We start from the raw sequence: 14,823 nt of genomic DNA, 5'->3' as shown, positions 1-14,823 counted from the left end.
GAGTGAGGCAATATCTTTTTATTGAACCAACATCTGTTGGTGGGACAGACAAGCTTTCAAGCTTACACAGAGCTCTTCTTCAGGTCTGGGAAACTAAGGCCAGGTCTACACTACAAACTTACATTAGTATAACTACGTCACTCACAGATGTGAAGAATCCCCAGCCCTAACTGACACAGTTATACTGACCCAACCCCTGGTGTGGACAGCGCTACGTGGATGGAAGGGTTTCTCCTGTCAACATAGTTACCGGCTCTTGTGGTGGTGGATTAACTATGCCGTGGGAGAAGCTCTCCCATTAGCATAGAACTGTCTTCACTGAAACACTACAGCAGCACTGCTGCAGTTTTAAGTGTAGAATCAAAGAACTAGAAGGGACCTCGAGAGGTCATCAAGTCCAGTCCCCTGCACTCGTGGCAGGACTAAGTATTATCCAGACCATCCTTGACAGGTGTTTGTCCAACCTGCTCTTAGAAACTAAGGCTATGTCTACACAGCGCACCTTACAACAGTAGGTCTGTGCCGCTGCACCCATGCCACTGTAAGGTGCGCTGTGTAGCTGCTCTTTATCATCAGGAGACGAAATAAAACCACTTCCAATGGGGGGCAGTAGCTTCCTCATCAGGAGCGCGGCTCCCGCCAATGAAGCACTGTCCACAACAGTGCTTTTCATTGTTAAAACTTTTGTTGTTCGGGAGGAGGTGGGGGTTTCACACCCCTGAGCGACAAGTTTTAACGATGAAAGTACCAGTGTAGACAAAGCCTAACATCATTTTTTAAAAAGAAAGATGAACCGTCAAACTGACTTCATTGGAGTTGCACCAGGCTTGAATTTGTTCCAAAATGTCACCTTGTCTAGGACCCTAAGAGACACTTCTTACATGAATGTAAAATGTGTAATAGATCTTGCAACCTCATGCAACATCTTTGGGGACCACATTGTATTGAGCTGAGGTATGGTTTTTGTATCATTGTGGGTCAAGGGTTGTATTCAACTCCAGGGGGATGGGCTACTACAGTTCCTCCAGGAAATAAAAACAGTGGAGGTGGTTATTAAGGTGAATCACTCAGGTTGTAATCATCTCTAGAAAGATATCTCTCTCTGAGAAGGTTTGCATTTACCAGGTCAAACTGCTTTTTCCAGAAACCAACAGACAAAGAAAGGGCTTTTGGTACAAAAAAGACTGAGTTTAAACTAATGCATGGCTTTCTTATGATTCAGCAAACAGACAGGACCTTGGATCCTAGGAGAACCCAACCCCTGGAAGGACTGCAAAGACTGACATCTACCAGAGCTCTATGCTGGAGGTGGAGTGATCTCTGTCAAGCATGTAGGAACTTCGATTGTTTTTATATGTTTCTTCTGTGATGCTTTTAACTTAAGAATAGCTGTGCTTACTTAGAAAGAGCTGTGAGATAATTTGTAACTGCTGGCAATGGGCTGTTCATAGCCTTTGGACAGAAAACAACACACAGGTTCTGCCTGTGAGCCAGACTGGCTTGCTGGGGATATCACAGTGAGGTGTAGAGGGATTGCCTAACCCCCAGTCTGAATGGAGAGACACACAGGTCTCCATACAAGAGAGGTGATTGCTGGGAGTCTAAACCTTAAGTAGGTGCTTAAGGAAGACTGGATTGGAGGGGGTGGGAAATGGTGTCAAAGGTGCAGTTAACCCTGAAACTGATATGAAGTACCTGGATTTTTGCTCCTAGTGATCTGCTGTATTAACTAACAAATACATTTCCAGAGCTGATACAATAGTCTGATCAACGCCAGCCTCTGCAGTCCCAAATTTGCACCCTCTTCCCCAAATTTGAGAGATGAACTAAAAAGCACAAGAGGGAATCTCAACAGTCACCTCTCACTGATTTTTCCTCAAGGTCACAAGTAATTCACGGTCCTCTCATAGCCAGAAGATCCCAAAACACATTCTATATTAATTTGTATAACGGTCATGCCCACAATGCGCTGTCCAAATTCATAAGACAGAATCCATCTCCTGAAAAGTCCACAACCTAAGCTAATAAGCAAGGAAGAAAGCACAGAGTCCTTAAGAATCAGTTAAGTGAGAATATTCCCTGGGTAAAGAGCATCTTGAAGAAAAAGGACATAGTTATGAAAGAACATAGTTCAGGGCTGGCAGCACCGAAGGAGACAAAACTGGGATGAAAGTGTGATAAGAGACAAAAGCAGATAAGGACAGGAATGCAAGGAACCGGTTATGGGGGATGTCTGACAACCATCTTTAACTCTCCCCCAGAACCACTGGGCTTACTGCGTAGCACTGCGATCATGATGGGGCAGGCTCTCGCATTTGGGGAGAGATGGCAAAACACTGTTTAATGGGCTCACTCCAAAAATGTTAAGGACAATTCTGGTATGGAGCGCATAAAAAAACAACAACAAGACTAAACAAATAATCATTTTGACTTTCATAATTACAACAGGAAAAGGACCTATAAAGTCTTGCTGAAATATTACAGGATAAACTTTCACTGCCATCAGAGCCTTATTTTTGTTGTGAAGGAGACTGCAGGAGATTTAGCCGTACACCTGTGTTGTAACTGCATTTTCCTGACTGCATCTGTAACTGTGGCATCTGGAGAATATAGAGATTTTTTAAAAACCTAAATTGATCAAGAACTGCTTGAGGCCTGCAGTGAGTCAAGGAAGACTCTCAGGGCCAGAGCCTCAGCTAGCGTAAATTGGTGTAGCACAAGTTATTTCAGTGAAGCTACATTGATTTATTGCAGACAAGAATCTGGCCCTCAGGATTTCTGATATCGGTTGAACACAAATGGTCAAGAGCACTAAATATAACAGCCTGATAGATTAATTCATATGCCAAAAAAAAAATTAAAAAATCCAAAAGGCCTCTGAAAGGTTGAGCTGTCCAAGTTTCAGCTGTTGCGGATGTTTACAAGAGTTTAATAGCTTCATGCAATCCTTGTTTAAAAATAAAAACAGTTCGTTTATGGGACAATCAATTTTTTTCAGGGATTAACCAGAGCCCTTGACCTGGGTGCAAAGGGTTCATGACGGGATGGTTTTAGTGTTGATTAGGGAGGTATGTACAGGAGGATTTGACAGCTGGAGATGAAAGGAAGAGAGAAAAGGTTGTTCATTCCTCCCTCATATAGTCTATGTTGTGTCTTCTCTTCTTTTCCCTCACTTCCTCTTCTCCATTCTCCTCTCCCTTCCCTTCCTAGATTTCACCCTTGGATCTTCCCAGAATTCCCTCTTATTCTCTCCATCACATAGACTCAGTCCTGCCTTTCCACCCATGAATATCGCTTGCTTCCCCCATTCGTTATGGCTTGCCACAACGTGCTGCCCCCCTCTGTTACAGAGGAAGCAAGCAGAAGTACAGATGCCAACCCTGGTCTGACAGGTGCCTCCTGTACATGGTGAGCACCCTCTAGGCTTGCAACTTGGAGCAACACCCCAGACTCCACATGGTGCAGACTCTCATACGTGCGTATGAGGGGCTTCGTGGAGGGCAGGCTGTATGATAGACCTGGACGGAGGTGGCCCCTGGGGTGCATATTTGTTCACACCACCTACTTACAGTTTCACCAGCTCTGCTGGGTGGGGGCTTCTTTGGAAGAGCAGTCTGCTGGGGTATAGGGAAAAAACAGGACAAAACATTTTTTTGTAATACAGACAGGGACAGCCCATGTTAGCTGGATCCTCTCAGTTCTCAGGGACACACAGATTCTCTACTTATATATAAGAACCGAGACTGTATTGTTCATTCGCATTAATATAGAGTACAGTCGTTTTCACTTATGCTCCATTAAATACCCTGAGAGCTGAGAGGGGGAATCTTCGGCTGCTAAGTGGGGAAAAATTAAAGCATTACATTGTCTAGTTTTGAAGATACAATATGCCAACAGGAAGAAAACAATTAAAAATATTTAGTAGTATCCCTTAAATTACAATATTTTGTCTATGACATATAAGAGCAACCCACAGCCAAAGGAGCAGTTTCAGGAAGGGCAGTAGAGGAGGAAACAGGGATGCAAATAGTTTACATGAAGAAATCTGTTTCTGGCTCCATTCCTGGACCACCTCCCTACAAGCTGCCTTCTGGCTTGAAAAGTCCTTTCTCACATACAACCCTTCTCTCCTCCTGGTAAATCACGCTTTCCCTGCTGAGCTGCTCACTTCCTTCCCCAGTCCTGCTGAGCTCCTGATCCTGTAACCAGTGGATGTGGGGCAGGGATTAGAACCTATTTGTAATGGGGGAGAAGGAGTGAAGAAATTTGATTTTTGCCTGGGGGATGGGGAAAACTGAGAGTTTAGTGGCTGCTGTGGAATCTTTTAAGGGATAAAGCAATTTTGAGTAGAAGAGGAAGCAAGAACGCAGGGTAGCCTGTGCCGAAAATGAGGAAGAGAACAAAACTGATGGGAAGAGGAGGAGATAAAATAAGGAACAAAAAGGATGGTGAGCTTTTCCAGAAAAAGACTGCAGTTACTCCAGCCACTTGTACAGCAAAGTGCTTTTGGAAAATATAATTTAAAAAAAAAAAAAAAAAAAAAAAAAAGCATTCTGGACCTGCTGACATACCTTGCTTACGCTTTGTACCATGACAAGGGCAGAGATAGAAGACAGCAGCTGCACTTCCACTGTTTCTCTTCTGTGATGATTTAATGCAGCTGCTGCTCATTTGTGATTTTACCAACTCTCATCACAGGCCTGAGCCGAAGGTCTAAGAAGAGTGAACAGAGCAAGCCACAGCCCAGTGCCTTCAACTACAGAAGAGCAAAGAGGGATGAAAAGAAGGACTACCATGACACATGATCACGGATATATGGAGACATGCTTACTATGGACCTGTTCACAATATAAGCCCCATCCCCAATGTATCACTTGCTAGGAGGTGCTGGCCAATGAAAATCAAACCAACAATCTCCAGCTATATCTAGAGACCAAACATTCTAGCCTGAAAGACAAGCCTCTGGAGTTTTTCCAGTATAAGTTAACAAAGCTACATGGCCAAAAATGCGCAATGTCCACTCTGAAGTCAACAGGCAGGCAGACATCTCATCTTGTGAGTCTTTGCACTGAAAAGCGAAGGGGAGTCTGATAACACAAGGGAACGGTTTTTACTTCAAGCTGTACAAAGAATTGGTTTCGGTGATGTTCAGTGATAAGATAAGCATGCAACTGGACACTTCAAAGTTGTGAAAGATCCAGGACCAAGAAGAATCTCTGCCATTGGTGAAAATGTAGCATCAATCTTCTCAAGCTTGAGGCAACTATTTCTCTGCAATTAAATCTCACTAATTCACTGATGTGGCTTCCTTTGCAAACTCTCTCTCCTAGGCAGTGGTGAGCTGGAGCTGGTTCACACCAGTTCGCAAGAACCGGTTCTTAAATTTAAAACTAGTGTAGAACCGGTTGCTAAAGGGGCGAGTGGGTGGACAAACACCGTCCTGTTTGGTCTGCCTGAGCTCCCAGCTGGGAAGGCTCCTCCTCCCCCCTACAGAGCCGCAGCGTGCCGAGCTACCAGCACCAACGCAGCTCTGCAGCTCTTGCCACCTTTTAGCGCCATGGTAAGGGGGCCGGGCAGGAGGGATTTCCAGGGCTGCCCAGAGGAGGGGGAAGTGGGGCAATTTTCCCCATGCCCCAGGCCCCACGGGGCCCCCACGAGAATCTCTGAGGCTGCCCCCCACCCCGGCCCCGCCTCCGCCTTCTCCCCTACCCAACCCCCCCCATTCCCTGTCCGATTACTGCCCCTCAGAATCTCTGCCCCATCCAACCCCCCACCCCGCGTTCCCTGTCCCCGGGACTCCCTGCCCCTTATCCAACCCCCCAGGCCCCTTACCATGCCGCTTACCCCCACCTCCCCCCTCTCCCGGAACCTCAGTTTGCCGCGTCCAGGATCGGCCCTGAACAACGCTGTAGCAGTGTGGCTCCCGCAGGGCCTGAGCTCCTCCTGCTTAGAACCACGCGCTAAGGGGGCGGGGGGTCTTTCGGCGTGGTGGTGGATGGGGTCAGTACACTCAGGGCAAGTAGGGTCCGGGGGGGCAGTTAGGGTGGGGGAGTCTCAGGAAGGGGTGGCCAGGAGACAAGGGCAGAGGGGTTGATGGGTTGTGGGTTCTGAGGGGGGCAGTCAGGGGCAGGACATGGGTTGAGGGAAGGAAAACAGGCACGTGGAGCTTTTACTCACCACGCAGTTCCCTACCGGGTCTTTGGCAGCACTTCAGCGGTGGGTCCTTCACTCACTCCGGGTGAAGGACCCGCCGCCAAAATGCCGCTGAAAACCCGGAGCGAGTGAAGACGACGACGACGACGTGCTACCAAGGACCCAGTAGGGAATCAGTTCTTAGGATTTTGGGAGCTCATCACTGCTCCTAGGTTAGATATTAATCTGGTGGCTGAGTGCAAGACAACTTCCTTTGTTCTCTCTCTCTGCTAACCAGCACAACTGCAGGGGAAATTTTTCAAATATCATACGGAAAACGTTCCTGAGTGGGAACATTGTGATGGTCTCCACAGATGGAGCACAAGCAATGGCATCACAGAGGTCTGGTTACATATAGCTGCTTTGTAGCACTGATGGCTCCTTGTATAGACCAGGAGGCTCTAATCACAAGGAAATCACCAGCATATCTGAAAAACATGAAGGATACTGCTGGGAAGACAGTTAACTTCCTTAGAGTTTATCCCATGAATCCTAATGTTTTTGCTGTGCTGAGTGATCAATGCTGCCAAGTTCCTCCTTCACACTGGTATGTGTTGGTTTTATCACAAGAAAGCACTGACACACCTTTTTGAACTCCCTCCCAAAGTGCTAGTCTCTCTGGCAAGTCACTCACTTGCCTCGCCCGCCTGTTTTGATGACCCCTTATGGCTCACTCAGCTGGCTTATTTACCAGAAGTTTTCACTTGACAGAGGGAACTCAGTTTGAGTTTGCAAGAACAGCCTGTGATGCTATTTAACACAGAACATGTCTGATCCCGATTTAAGAAAAAAAACTTATGGGACTCTGCAAGTAAATGAGGATAATCTCGACGTGCCTAGATAATTTCCTCACTGAAGCCCACAAACATCTTCCCATTTGAAGTAAAAGCATGTATTCAAGAACACTTGACTCAGCTGAAAACAGAACATCTGTGAATAAAACATCAAAGACACATACAATGATGAGCTGGTTAGAAGACCTTTCAGTGCAGCAGGGAGCGACATTTCAGATTTGTCTTTAAAAGACAACTATGGCCCCTAAAAAGACACTAAGCGTATATCTACACTACAAAATTAGGTCAATTTAATATAAGTCGATTTTTGGGAAATCGATTTGATACAGTCGGATTGTGTGTGCCCCCACTGAAGACCATTAAGACCATTAAGTCGGAGTGCGTCCACAGTACCGAGGCTAGCATCGACTTTCGGAGCGTTGCACTGTGCTAGCTATCCCACAGTTCCTGCATTCTCTGCCTCCCATCAGAATTCTGGGTTGAGCTCGCAATGCCTGATGGAGCAAAAACACTGTCGCGGGTGGTTCTAGGTACATGTCATCAGCCCCCACACACCCCCTCCATGAATGCAACAGCAAAAAATCATTTCTTGCCTTTTTTTCCTGGGCTACCTGTGCAGATGACATACCATGGCAAGCATGGAACCTGCTCAGCTTACTGTCACCGTACATCTCCAGGGTTCTGCTGGCAGACGCGGTACAGCAGTGCTACACAGCAGCAGCTCCTTGCCTTTGCAAGTTAGCAAAGACGGTTAGCAGGTGCATTGTACCGTCTGCTGCTGTCTCCTGGTTCCTCCTGGCTGGCCTCGGTGAGGTCAGTCGGGGACGCCTGGGCAGACATGGGTGCTCCTGGCCAGCCTCGGTGAGGTTGGTCGGGGGTGCCTGGACACAAATGGGAGTGACTCCAGGTCATTCCCTTCTTTACGTTCAGTCTAATGGAGATTCAGTCCTGCCTGGAATATCAGGCAAGCCTACCAAACAACCAGAGAGGCAAACAGCCACTCTGGGTCAGAGCCCCAGACATCCCGCTTCTATGATGAGCTGCATGCCATTCTAGGGGGTGCCCCTACAACTACCCCAACCCTGTGCTTCCCTCCTCCCCCATCCCTCCCGGGCTACCTTGGCAATTATCCCCCCATTTGTGTGATGAATTAATAAAGAATGCATGAATCTGAAACAATAATGCCTTTATTGCCTCTGCAAGCGGAGATCAAAGGGGGGAGGGGAGGGCGGTTGGCTTACAGTAAAGTAGAGTGAACCAAGAGGGCAGGTTTTCATCAAGGAGAAACAAAAAACTTTCACACCATAGCTTGGCCAGTCATGAAACTGATTTTCAAAACTTCTCTGATTCGCAGCGTGCCCTGCTGCGCTCTTCTAACAGCCCTGGTGTCTGGCTGCACATAATCATTTAATCTTTTAGAACAGAGTTCTGATAGCACAGATTAATCTCTCCATACAGCAAACAGATCCAGTACCTCACATTCGGTCCATGCTGGAGTTCTTTTGTGATTCTGGGACTCCATAGTCATCTCTGCTGATCAGCTCACCACGGTGGCCAAAGAGGAAATGAAATTCAAAAGTTCGCAGGGCTTTTCCTGTCTACCTGGTCAGTACATCTGAGTTGAGAATGCTATCCAGAGTGGTCACAATGGAGCACTCTGGGATAGCCCCTGGAGGCCAATACCATCAAATTGCATCCATACTACCCCAAATTCGACCCAGTAGGGTCGATTGCAGTGCTAATACCCTCGCCAGGGAGGAGTACAGAAATCAATTTTAAGAGCCCTTTAAGTTGACAAAAATGGCTTCGTTGTGTCGACAGGTGCAGGGTTAAATCGATCTAACACTGCTAAATTCGACCAAAACTCGTAGTGTAGACCAGGGCTAAGGGAATGTCTACACTTCAATCAGACAACCTCAGCTGGCCCGGGCCAGCTGACTCCTCGCGGGGTCCTAGAGCCCTAGCTCAAGCCCAAGCTCAAATGCCCACACTGCAATTAAACAGCCCCTTAGCCCGAGCCTTGTGAACCTGAGTCACCTGGCACAGGCCAGCCAGGGGGGTTTAATTGCAATGTAGATATACCCTGAAGACTACAGAACCAGCCCCTGACAGAACTGTGACTGCAACTATAGGAAGAACATCCAGCATTCACAGATGGAGATTTGAAACTTTTGATGCTTTTCACATCTACTTACCTGGGCGAGAGAGTGAATTTTCAGTGCTTGCAGTACTTAAAACAAAGCACAGGTTCAGATTACAAGATGGTAATGATCTGAGACTAAAGGTAATTATCTCCCCTAACATCTGGAAGGCAGCCATCTCCAACTCATTAAGTAGTTCAAATATATAAATAGTTTCTTTATTCTCTTTTCCATGCTAGCAATTACAGTAGTTACACAGGGTTGACGTGATTGCAAATCTGAGAGTAAATCAGAGTTTGGAAAGGGAGGAGGCCCACGATACGGCCTCACTACTAAACGACGCCCCATACCAGGAAAAGCTGGGGAAACCTTTTTTATTAGAACAAACCAAGCAAGTTGATCTTGCAAACTGCTAAGATGTATGTCCATACTTCAGTGAAGAACTGAATTAAGCACATCAAAAGATAGACCAATATTTTGTAGTCCCCTTTTCAATATCACAAGTGCTCAGAACAATTTTAAATAAATCTGAAACTCAGGAGACTTATGCCAAATTATTTCTATTTTCTATATCTAAACTGCCATTGGATGTACATTATTTACCAGAGAAACACTTGACTAGTATAATTTAACATATGGTTTTAGTACTGCTAGAAGTGCCAACAATTAAGTAAGATCTTGAACACATGTGCTTATTTAAAAAAGCTATGCCACTTTTCATGGGATTAGGAAAGGTAGCCAGGTTGGTTATCTATTGTACAATTTGTATCCATATCATCTCTTGCCTTTTCAACTGAATATAGTATTCCTATCCTAAACTGCTGTGTAATATTACTGAGTGGTTTTTAAAAGTTTCTATGCTTCATCCTAGACATGGCTATGTTTTAACAAGGTGAGCAAAGTAATTCTTTTATGTTTATCTATCTCTGAGTAAGTGAATTACATACTCATAATTTGTAATATACCCACTTCTATGAAGCATTTTGAGATCCTTTTGGATGAAAGAAAACATATGTAAGATATTGCAAAAACAATACTCAATGAAGTTGAACTTCTAACTAAGCACTACATTAGACTGATCCTCTGAAGACATCTGTAGGATCAGGGCTATAGCATGTAGGAAATAATGATGTCGTTTTAGTCAAGTTTAAGAAGATTTCCACTAAATGAGAAAAATATTAAAGTATAAATATTAACGTTACAGCTCAGAAGTTTCATCTAGTTTTAACCATTTTTGTAGATTAGGCTCTGCAAGATGATCAGGATCAGATATTGTCTCACACTGCTTAGACAGATAAGAAACAGAATACATGACTGCCTGCTAGAGTTAAAATTCATAGCATATGTCATGTGAGTGCATGCCTCATCACCTGTTGTACAGCAATATAGCTCCTCCTTATGTTTACCTTTTATTCGCATTTATAAATGACTGTGCTCCTACTTAAATAATTCTTATGTCAGCATTAGAAAAAAAGACTGAAATTTAAATAGTACATATAACTGGTATTTGTAGGTTAAATGAATTATGAGTGGGAGAGAATTAACGTGTATGTGTGAGCGGATGGACGTGTAAGGATGGTACACGGGACCATACCAGTGGCAGGAAATAATATTTCAAGTGCTGCTAGAAACCAAACCATCAGAGTGGCTCTGTCTAGTTAAAATGCCATTTAGCGGTATTTGAAATACAATTGATTGGTCACACAGATATTGCCTAATAATTGCTGGTTACTCAGAACTTATTTCAGTGCCTAAACAGGGATTTAAGAGCCCATCTTTAAGAACTCATATTTGAAAATCTGAGGCTTAAAATGTGAATTGTTTCTTTCGCATTCTACTCAATATTTAAAGTGATTCCATGCCCCCACTTAGGTCCCAAGACAACCTTTACTAGAAACTATACAATTTAAAAGAAGACTCCTTCACAAACATTTACACAAACAAACCTTGGGCACTCATTCTCTCTCTAACTAGCAGCAATGCTGAGCACATGCACAGGGCGCTTTCCTCTACTGTGCACAGCTGCACATCCCAGAAAAGCACATGCCTTCAGTTCAAAACACACCTGGAAAGTCTGGGTTTTGGCCCCTCGTACTTAATATCCCTGTGGTTTTCAACCTGTGGTCTGCAGACCCCTGGGGGAGTCCGCAGACTATGTCTGTGATTTTCAAAGGGGTCCTCACCTCCATTAGAAATGAAAAGAGGTTGAAAACCACTGCTCTAACAGAAAAGATTTATAATTGTTTTTATATTACACTGCAGTCAGAGCACATAGGGAATGTTTTACTAAGAGAGTTTACTTGAGCAGGCTTCTGTATGTAATAGGAGAAAATACAATGTATGAACTTTACAACTGTCAGAAAGAAGCTTCTACTGAAAAATATAAAACATTTGTCTTTTAGAACATTTTGATTACTAAAAAAAAATGACTTTTTTGCCCATTTGAACAGAAGACTTGAAATCCCTTTGAGGTCCCTCATGGCATTTGTATTTGAAGGTTTATCGGTTGTATTCAGTGAAAGATGGATGGTACTGAACAGCTCTCATTTTGCCCACCATGACTGAAAGCCCCATGCTAATGTGTCCATTACAATCAGAGCATAGCAAAATTACATTTAATGAAAAATAATTTCTAACTGTACCTCGCTTCCTTTAGTCTTTGATCTCTTCGCAGGAACCTCCTTATCCTATACAGAAAAAGAAAAATTTGCATTTAGAACGCTCACTTACAGGAGTCGAATCCAAAATATATTCATGTTAGAGAAAAGAATACCATGGTGTTTCTATAAATAATTACTACACTGTAGATTCTACACAGACTATACTAGTAGTTTTTAAAAGGGCCTGAAAAATCCACTCATGAGTGGCAAGCTAGTCCTTGAGAATACGAGCGGGGACCTAAGCCATCAATTTCTCTATAACTGTAACTCATTTTAAAAACATTTAAATTTCCTAATGGTTGAAAGGCTATAACCTTCCAAATGTGAACTGATGCATTTTCATCTTCCTGAATCAGAAAGGGACAAATCTAGTTTCTTTGCCAAGCATCAGCTGAGTGAAATTAAGACCTGTCAGTTTCAGTGCTGCTTTACAGATTCCATTCAATAGACAGCCACAAAACTGTTAAGAACCAGGTCAGTTTCATCCTGCTGCTGCTTGCAACAGCTGTGAATTGCATTATAAACAGCAGCAGGCATTGGAGTTATTCACAAGTGAAGAGGACTTTAAAGGCAGAGGCTGGAAGAGAGGAAGAGTAGCAGAGGCCTCTTCGTTCTCCAGCAGAGCCGCCCAGAGGATTCAAGGGGCCTGGGGTCTTCCTGCCACCGAATTGCTGCCGAAGACCCAGTACTTTGGCGGCGGGTCCCGGGGCAGAAGGACCCCCTCACCGTGGGTCTTCGGGGCACTTCGGTGGCGGGTCCTGGAGCGGAAGGACCCCCGGCCGCCGAATTGCGGCCGAAGACCTGACACTTTGGCAGCGAGTCCCGGGGCGGAAGGACCCCCTGCCGTGGGTCTTCAGGGCACTTTGGTGGTGGGTCGGGAGCAGAAGGACCCCCCGCCATCAAATTGCCACCGAAGACCCAGAGTGGAAGAAGCTCCGGGGGCCCATGCCCTGCGAGAGTTTTCCAGGGCCCCCGGAGCAAGTGAAGGACTCCGCTCCAAGGGTCCCGAAAAACTCTTGTGGGGGCTCCTGTGGGGCCCGGGGCAATTGCCCCATTTGCACCCCCTCTGGGCGGCCCTGTTCTCCAGTCCCCTTCCAGAATCTAGGAAACTGGGACAGGGATCAAAGTGGAGACCCATGTCTCTCCCAGCAGACTGGAGGCTCTGGAGGGACAGAAGAAACAGAAATTTCTTCCCTTGCCCATCAGCCAGAATGGGAGGAGCTTCAAATTCATCAGACATCTGCTTGCCAGAGGCAAGTTTAAAAAAAGACGAAAGAAGGATGCAGGAACAGCATCTTAGCGGAAATGTCAGCACCCTCCTCCCTCCCAGCAGCTAAGGATAGTAAGAGGTGCTAATAAAGTTATGGCCCCTGGACCTCCCTTGTAAGGCCTTCCAACTCTTGTCTTTCCCATCAACCTCTCACCAGCAAGTTTAGTCCTCCCACACAAAGGCATCAGGTACACTTTTCAAGCCCTGGTTGCAAATGATTAAACAGAATGATATTGACGTAGCATTTATCTGTTTAGGAAAACCCCTCTGGGCACATGGTAGGGCTGCATATTTTTCTCAGTGTTCCACCCTACAAACCAACTGAACAATTGAAGCAACAAACCTTAAAGGCTGAAAATTTCCCAAGCTATTTTTTGGAACTAGTATGCCAGAATAAGCAAATCTCTTCTCAGATTAAACTGAAGGCTGGCAGTTTTCACAGATGACATAGAAAACAGGCATTTCACTATAGCAATAATGAAACTCCAGGGAATATGGCTAACAATACGTGAAAGTGCTTGGCTGCACCTCATGCCTTGTAATTCTCCAAAGGTGCGATTACCACTCCTCTCTTGGGCATTATTGCTGTCTTCAAATTATAACATGTCTTTTGGGAATTAAAGAAATATACCATTCACATAAATATGTATTGTGTAAGCCTCTTCTACTGCAAAACTGCTGGTACTGTAGAAAAATAGCAATTTACATGGGTTTGGTGAAACAAAAAGTGATTTAGGAATAGTAACAGTAGAAACTGTATTCTAAATTAGCGCACATAAGCACAGAATTTTAACAGCCAGGGTAATTAACGCCTGGAACACTGTACCAAAAGATACAGTGGACCTATTGTTTGAAAGTCTTTAAATCAAAACTGCATATCTTTCTAAAAGACACACTCCAGTTCCACCACAAATTATTGAACTCAACACAGAAATTACTGGGTGAAATTCTATGGTCTGTGCTATGGAGGAAGTCACCACAGATCAGGGGTCTCAAACACACGGACCGCGGAGCTATCTCCTGTGCACCCCCCCCCAGCCTACCTCCAGGTGAGGGGTGGGGAAACTACACCTCTGGGATTGCCCCCTCGAGCCTTGGGACACTCCCTGAAGTGGCTGGCATCACGTCCCTGCGGCCAGCGGGGGGGGAGGAGAAGCAGAGGGCTCCATCCGCGTGTTGCCCTAGCTTCTAGGCACCGCCCCCCCACAGCTCCCATTGGCCGAGAATGTGGAACCACGGCCAATGGGAGCGTCGGGGAAGGTACCTGGAGGCATGGCAAGCAGTGTGCAGAGCCCTGCGGCCCCCTCAGTCCAGCTACTTCAAAGAGCAGAGTGGGGCTGGGGCCAGCAGCCTGCCTGGCCCCAGTGTGCGCTGCTGCCACCCCCGAGCTGAAGCCCTCCTGCACCCCATCCCCCAACTCCCTGCCCTGAGCCCCCTGCTGCACCCCAACCCCGTGCACTGAGCCCCTTGCCTGCATCCCAACCTCCTGCTGCATCCCAACCCCGTGTCCTGAGCTCCCTGCCTGTACCTCAAACCCCTGCCCGAGCCTCCTGCTACACCCCAACGCCATGCCCTGAGCCCCCTGCTGCATCCCACACCCCTTCTGCACCCCAATCCCCTGCCCTGAGCCCACTGCCTGAACCCCAACCCCCCTGCTGCACCCAAGCTCCCTGCTCTGAGCCCCCTGCCTGCACCTCAACCCCCTGCCCTGAGCCTCCTGCTGCACCCCACACCCTAACCCCATTCCGAGCCCCCTCTGCATCCCA

The 14,823-nt window shown here is 46.0% G+C and overlaps 1 protein-coding gene across 4 annotated transcripts in view; it reads right to left on the bottom strand.

Moving 5' to 3' along the window:
- Positions 1-14,823, bottom strand: part of PPA2 (inorganic pyrophosphatase 2) — a 456,033-nt gene that overhangs the window by 303,949 nt on the left and 137,261 nt on the right. For all 4 annotated transcript variants that reach the window (XR_007773249.1, XR_007773247.1, XR_007773248.1 and 1 more), the window contains exon 3: positions 11,770-11,814. Coding sequence is in view for 1 of the 4 variants with exons in the window: in XM_050944533.1 (XP_050800490.1) it covers positions 11,770-11,814 (45 nt within the window). In the remaining 3 variants the exon portion in view is untranslated. The remainder of the gene's footprint in view (positions 1-11,769; positions 11,815-14,823) is intronic.

The sequence above is a fragment of the Gopherus flavomarginatus genome, chromosome 3 (assembly GCF_025201925.1).
Source record: "Gopherus flavomarginatus isolate rGopFla2 chromosome 3, rGopFla2.mat.asm, whole genome shotgun sequence".
Lineage (NCBI taxonomy): Eukaryota > Metazoa > Chordata > Testudines > Testudinidae > Gopherus > Gopherus flavomarginatus.
This window is presented reverse-complemented; position numbering and strand designations above follow the sequence as displayed.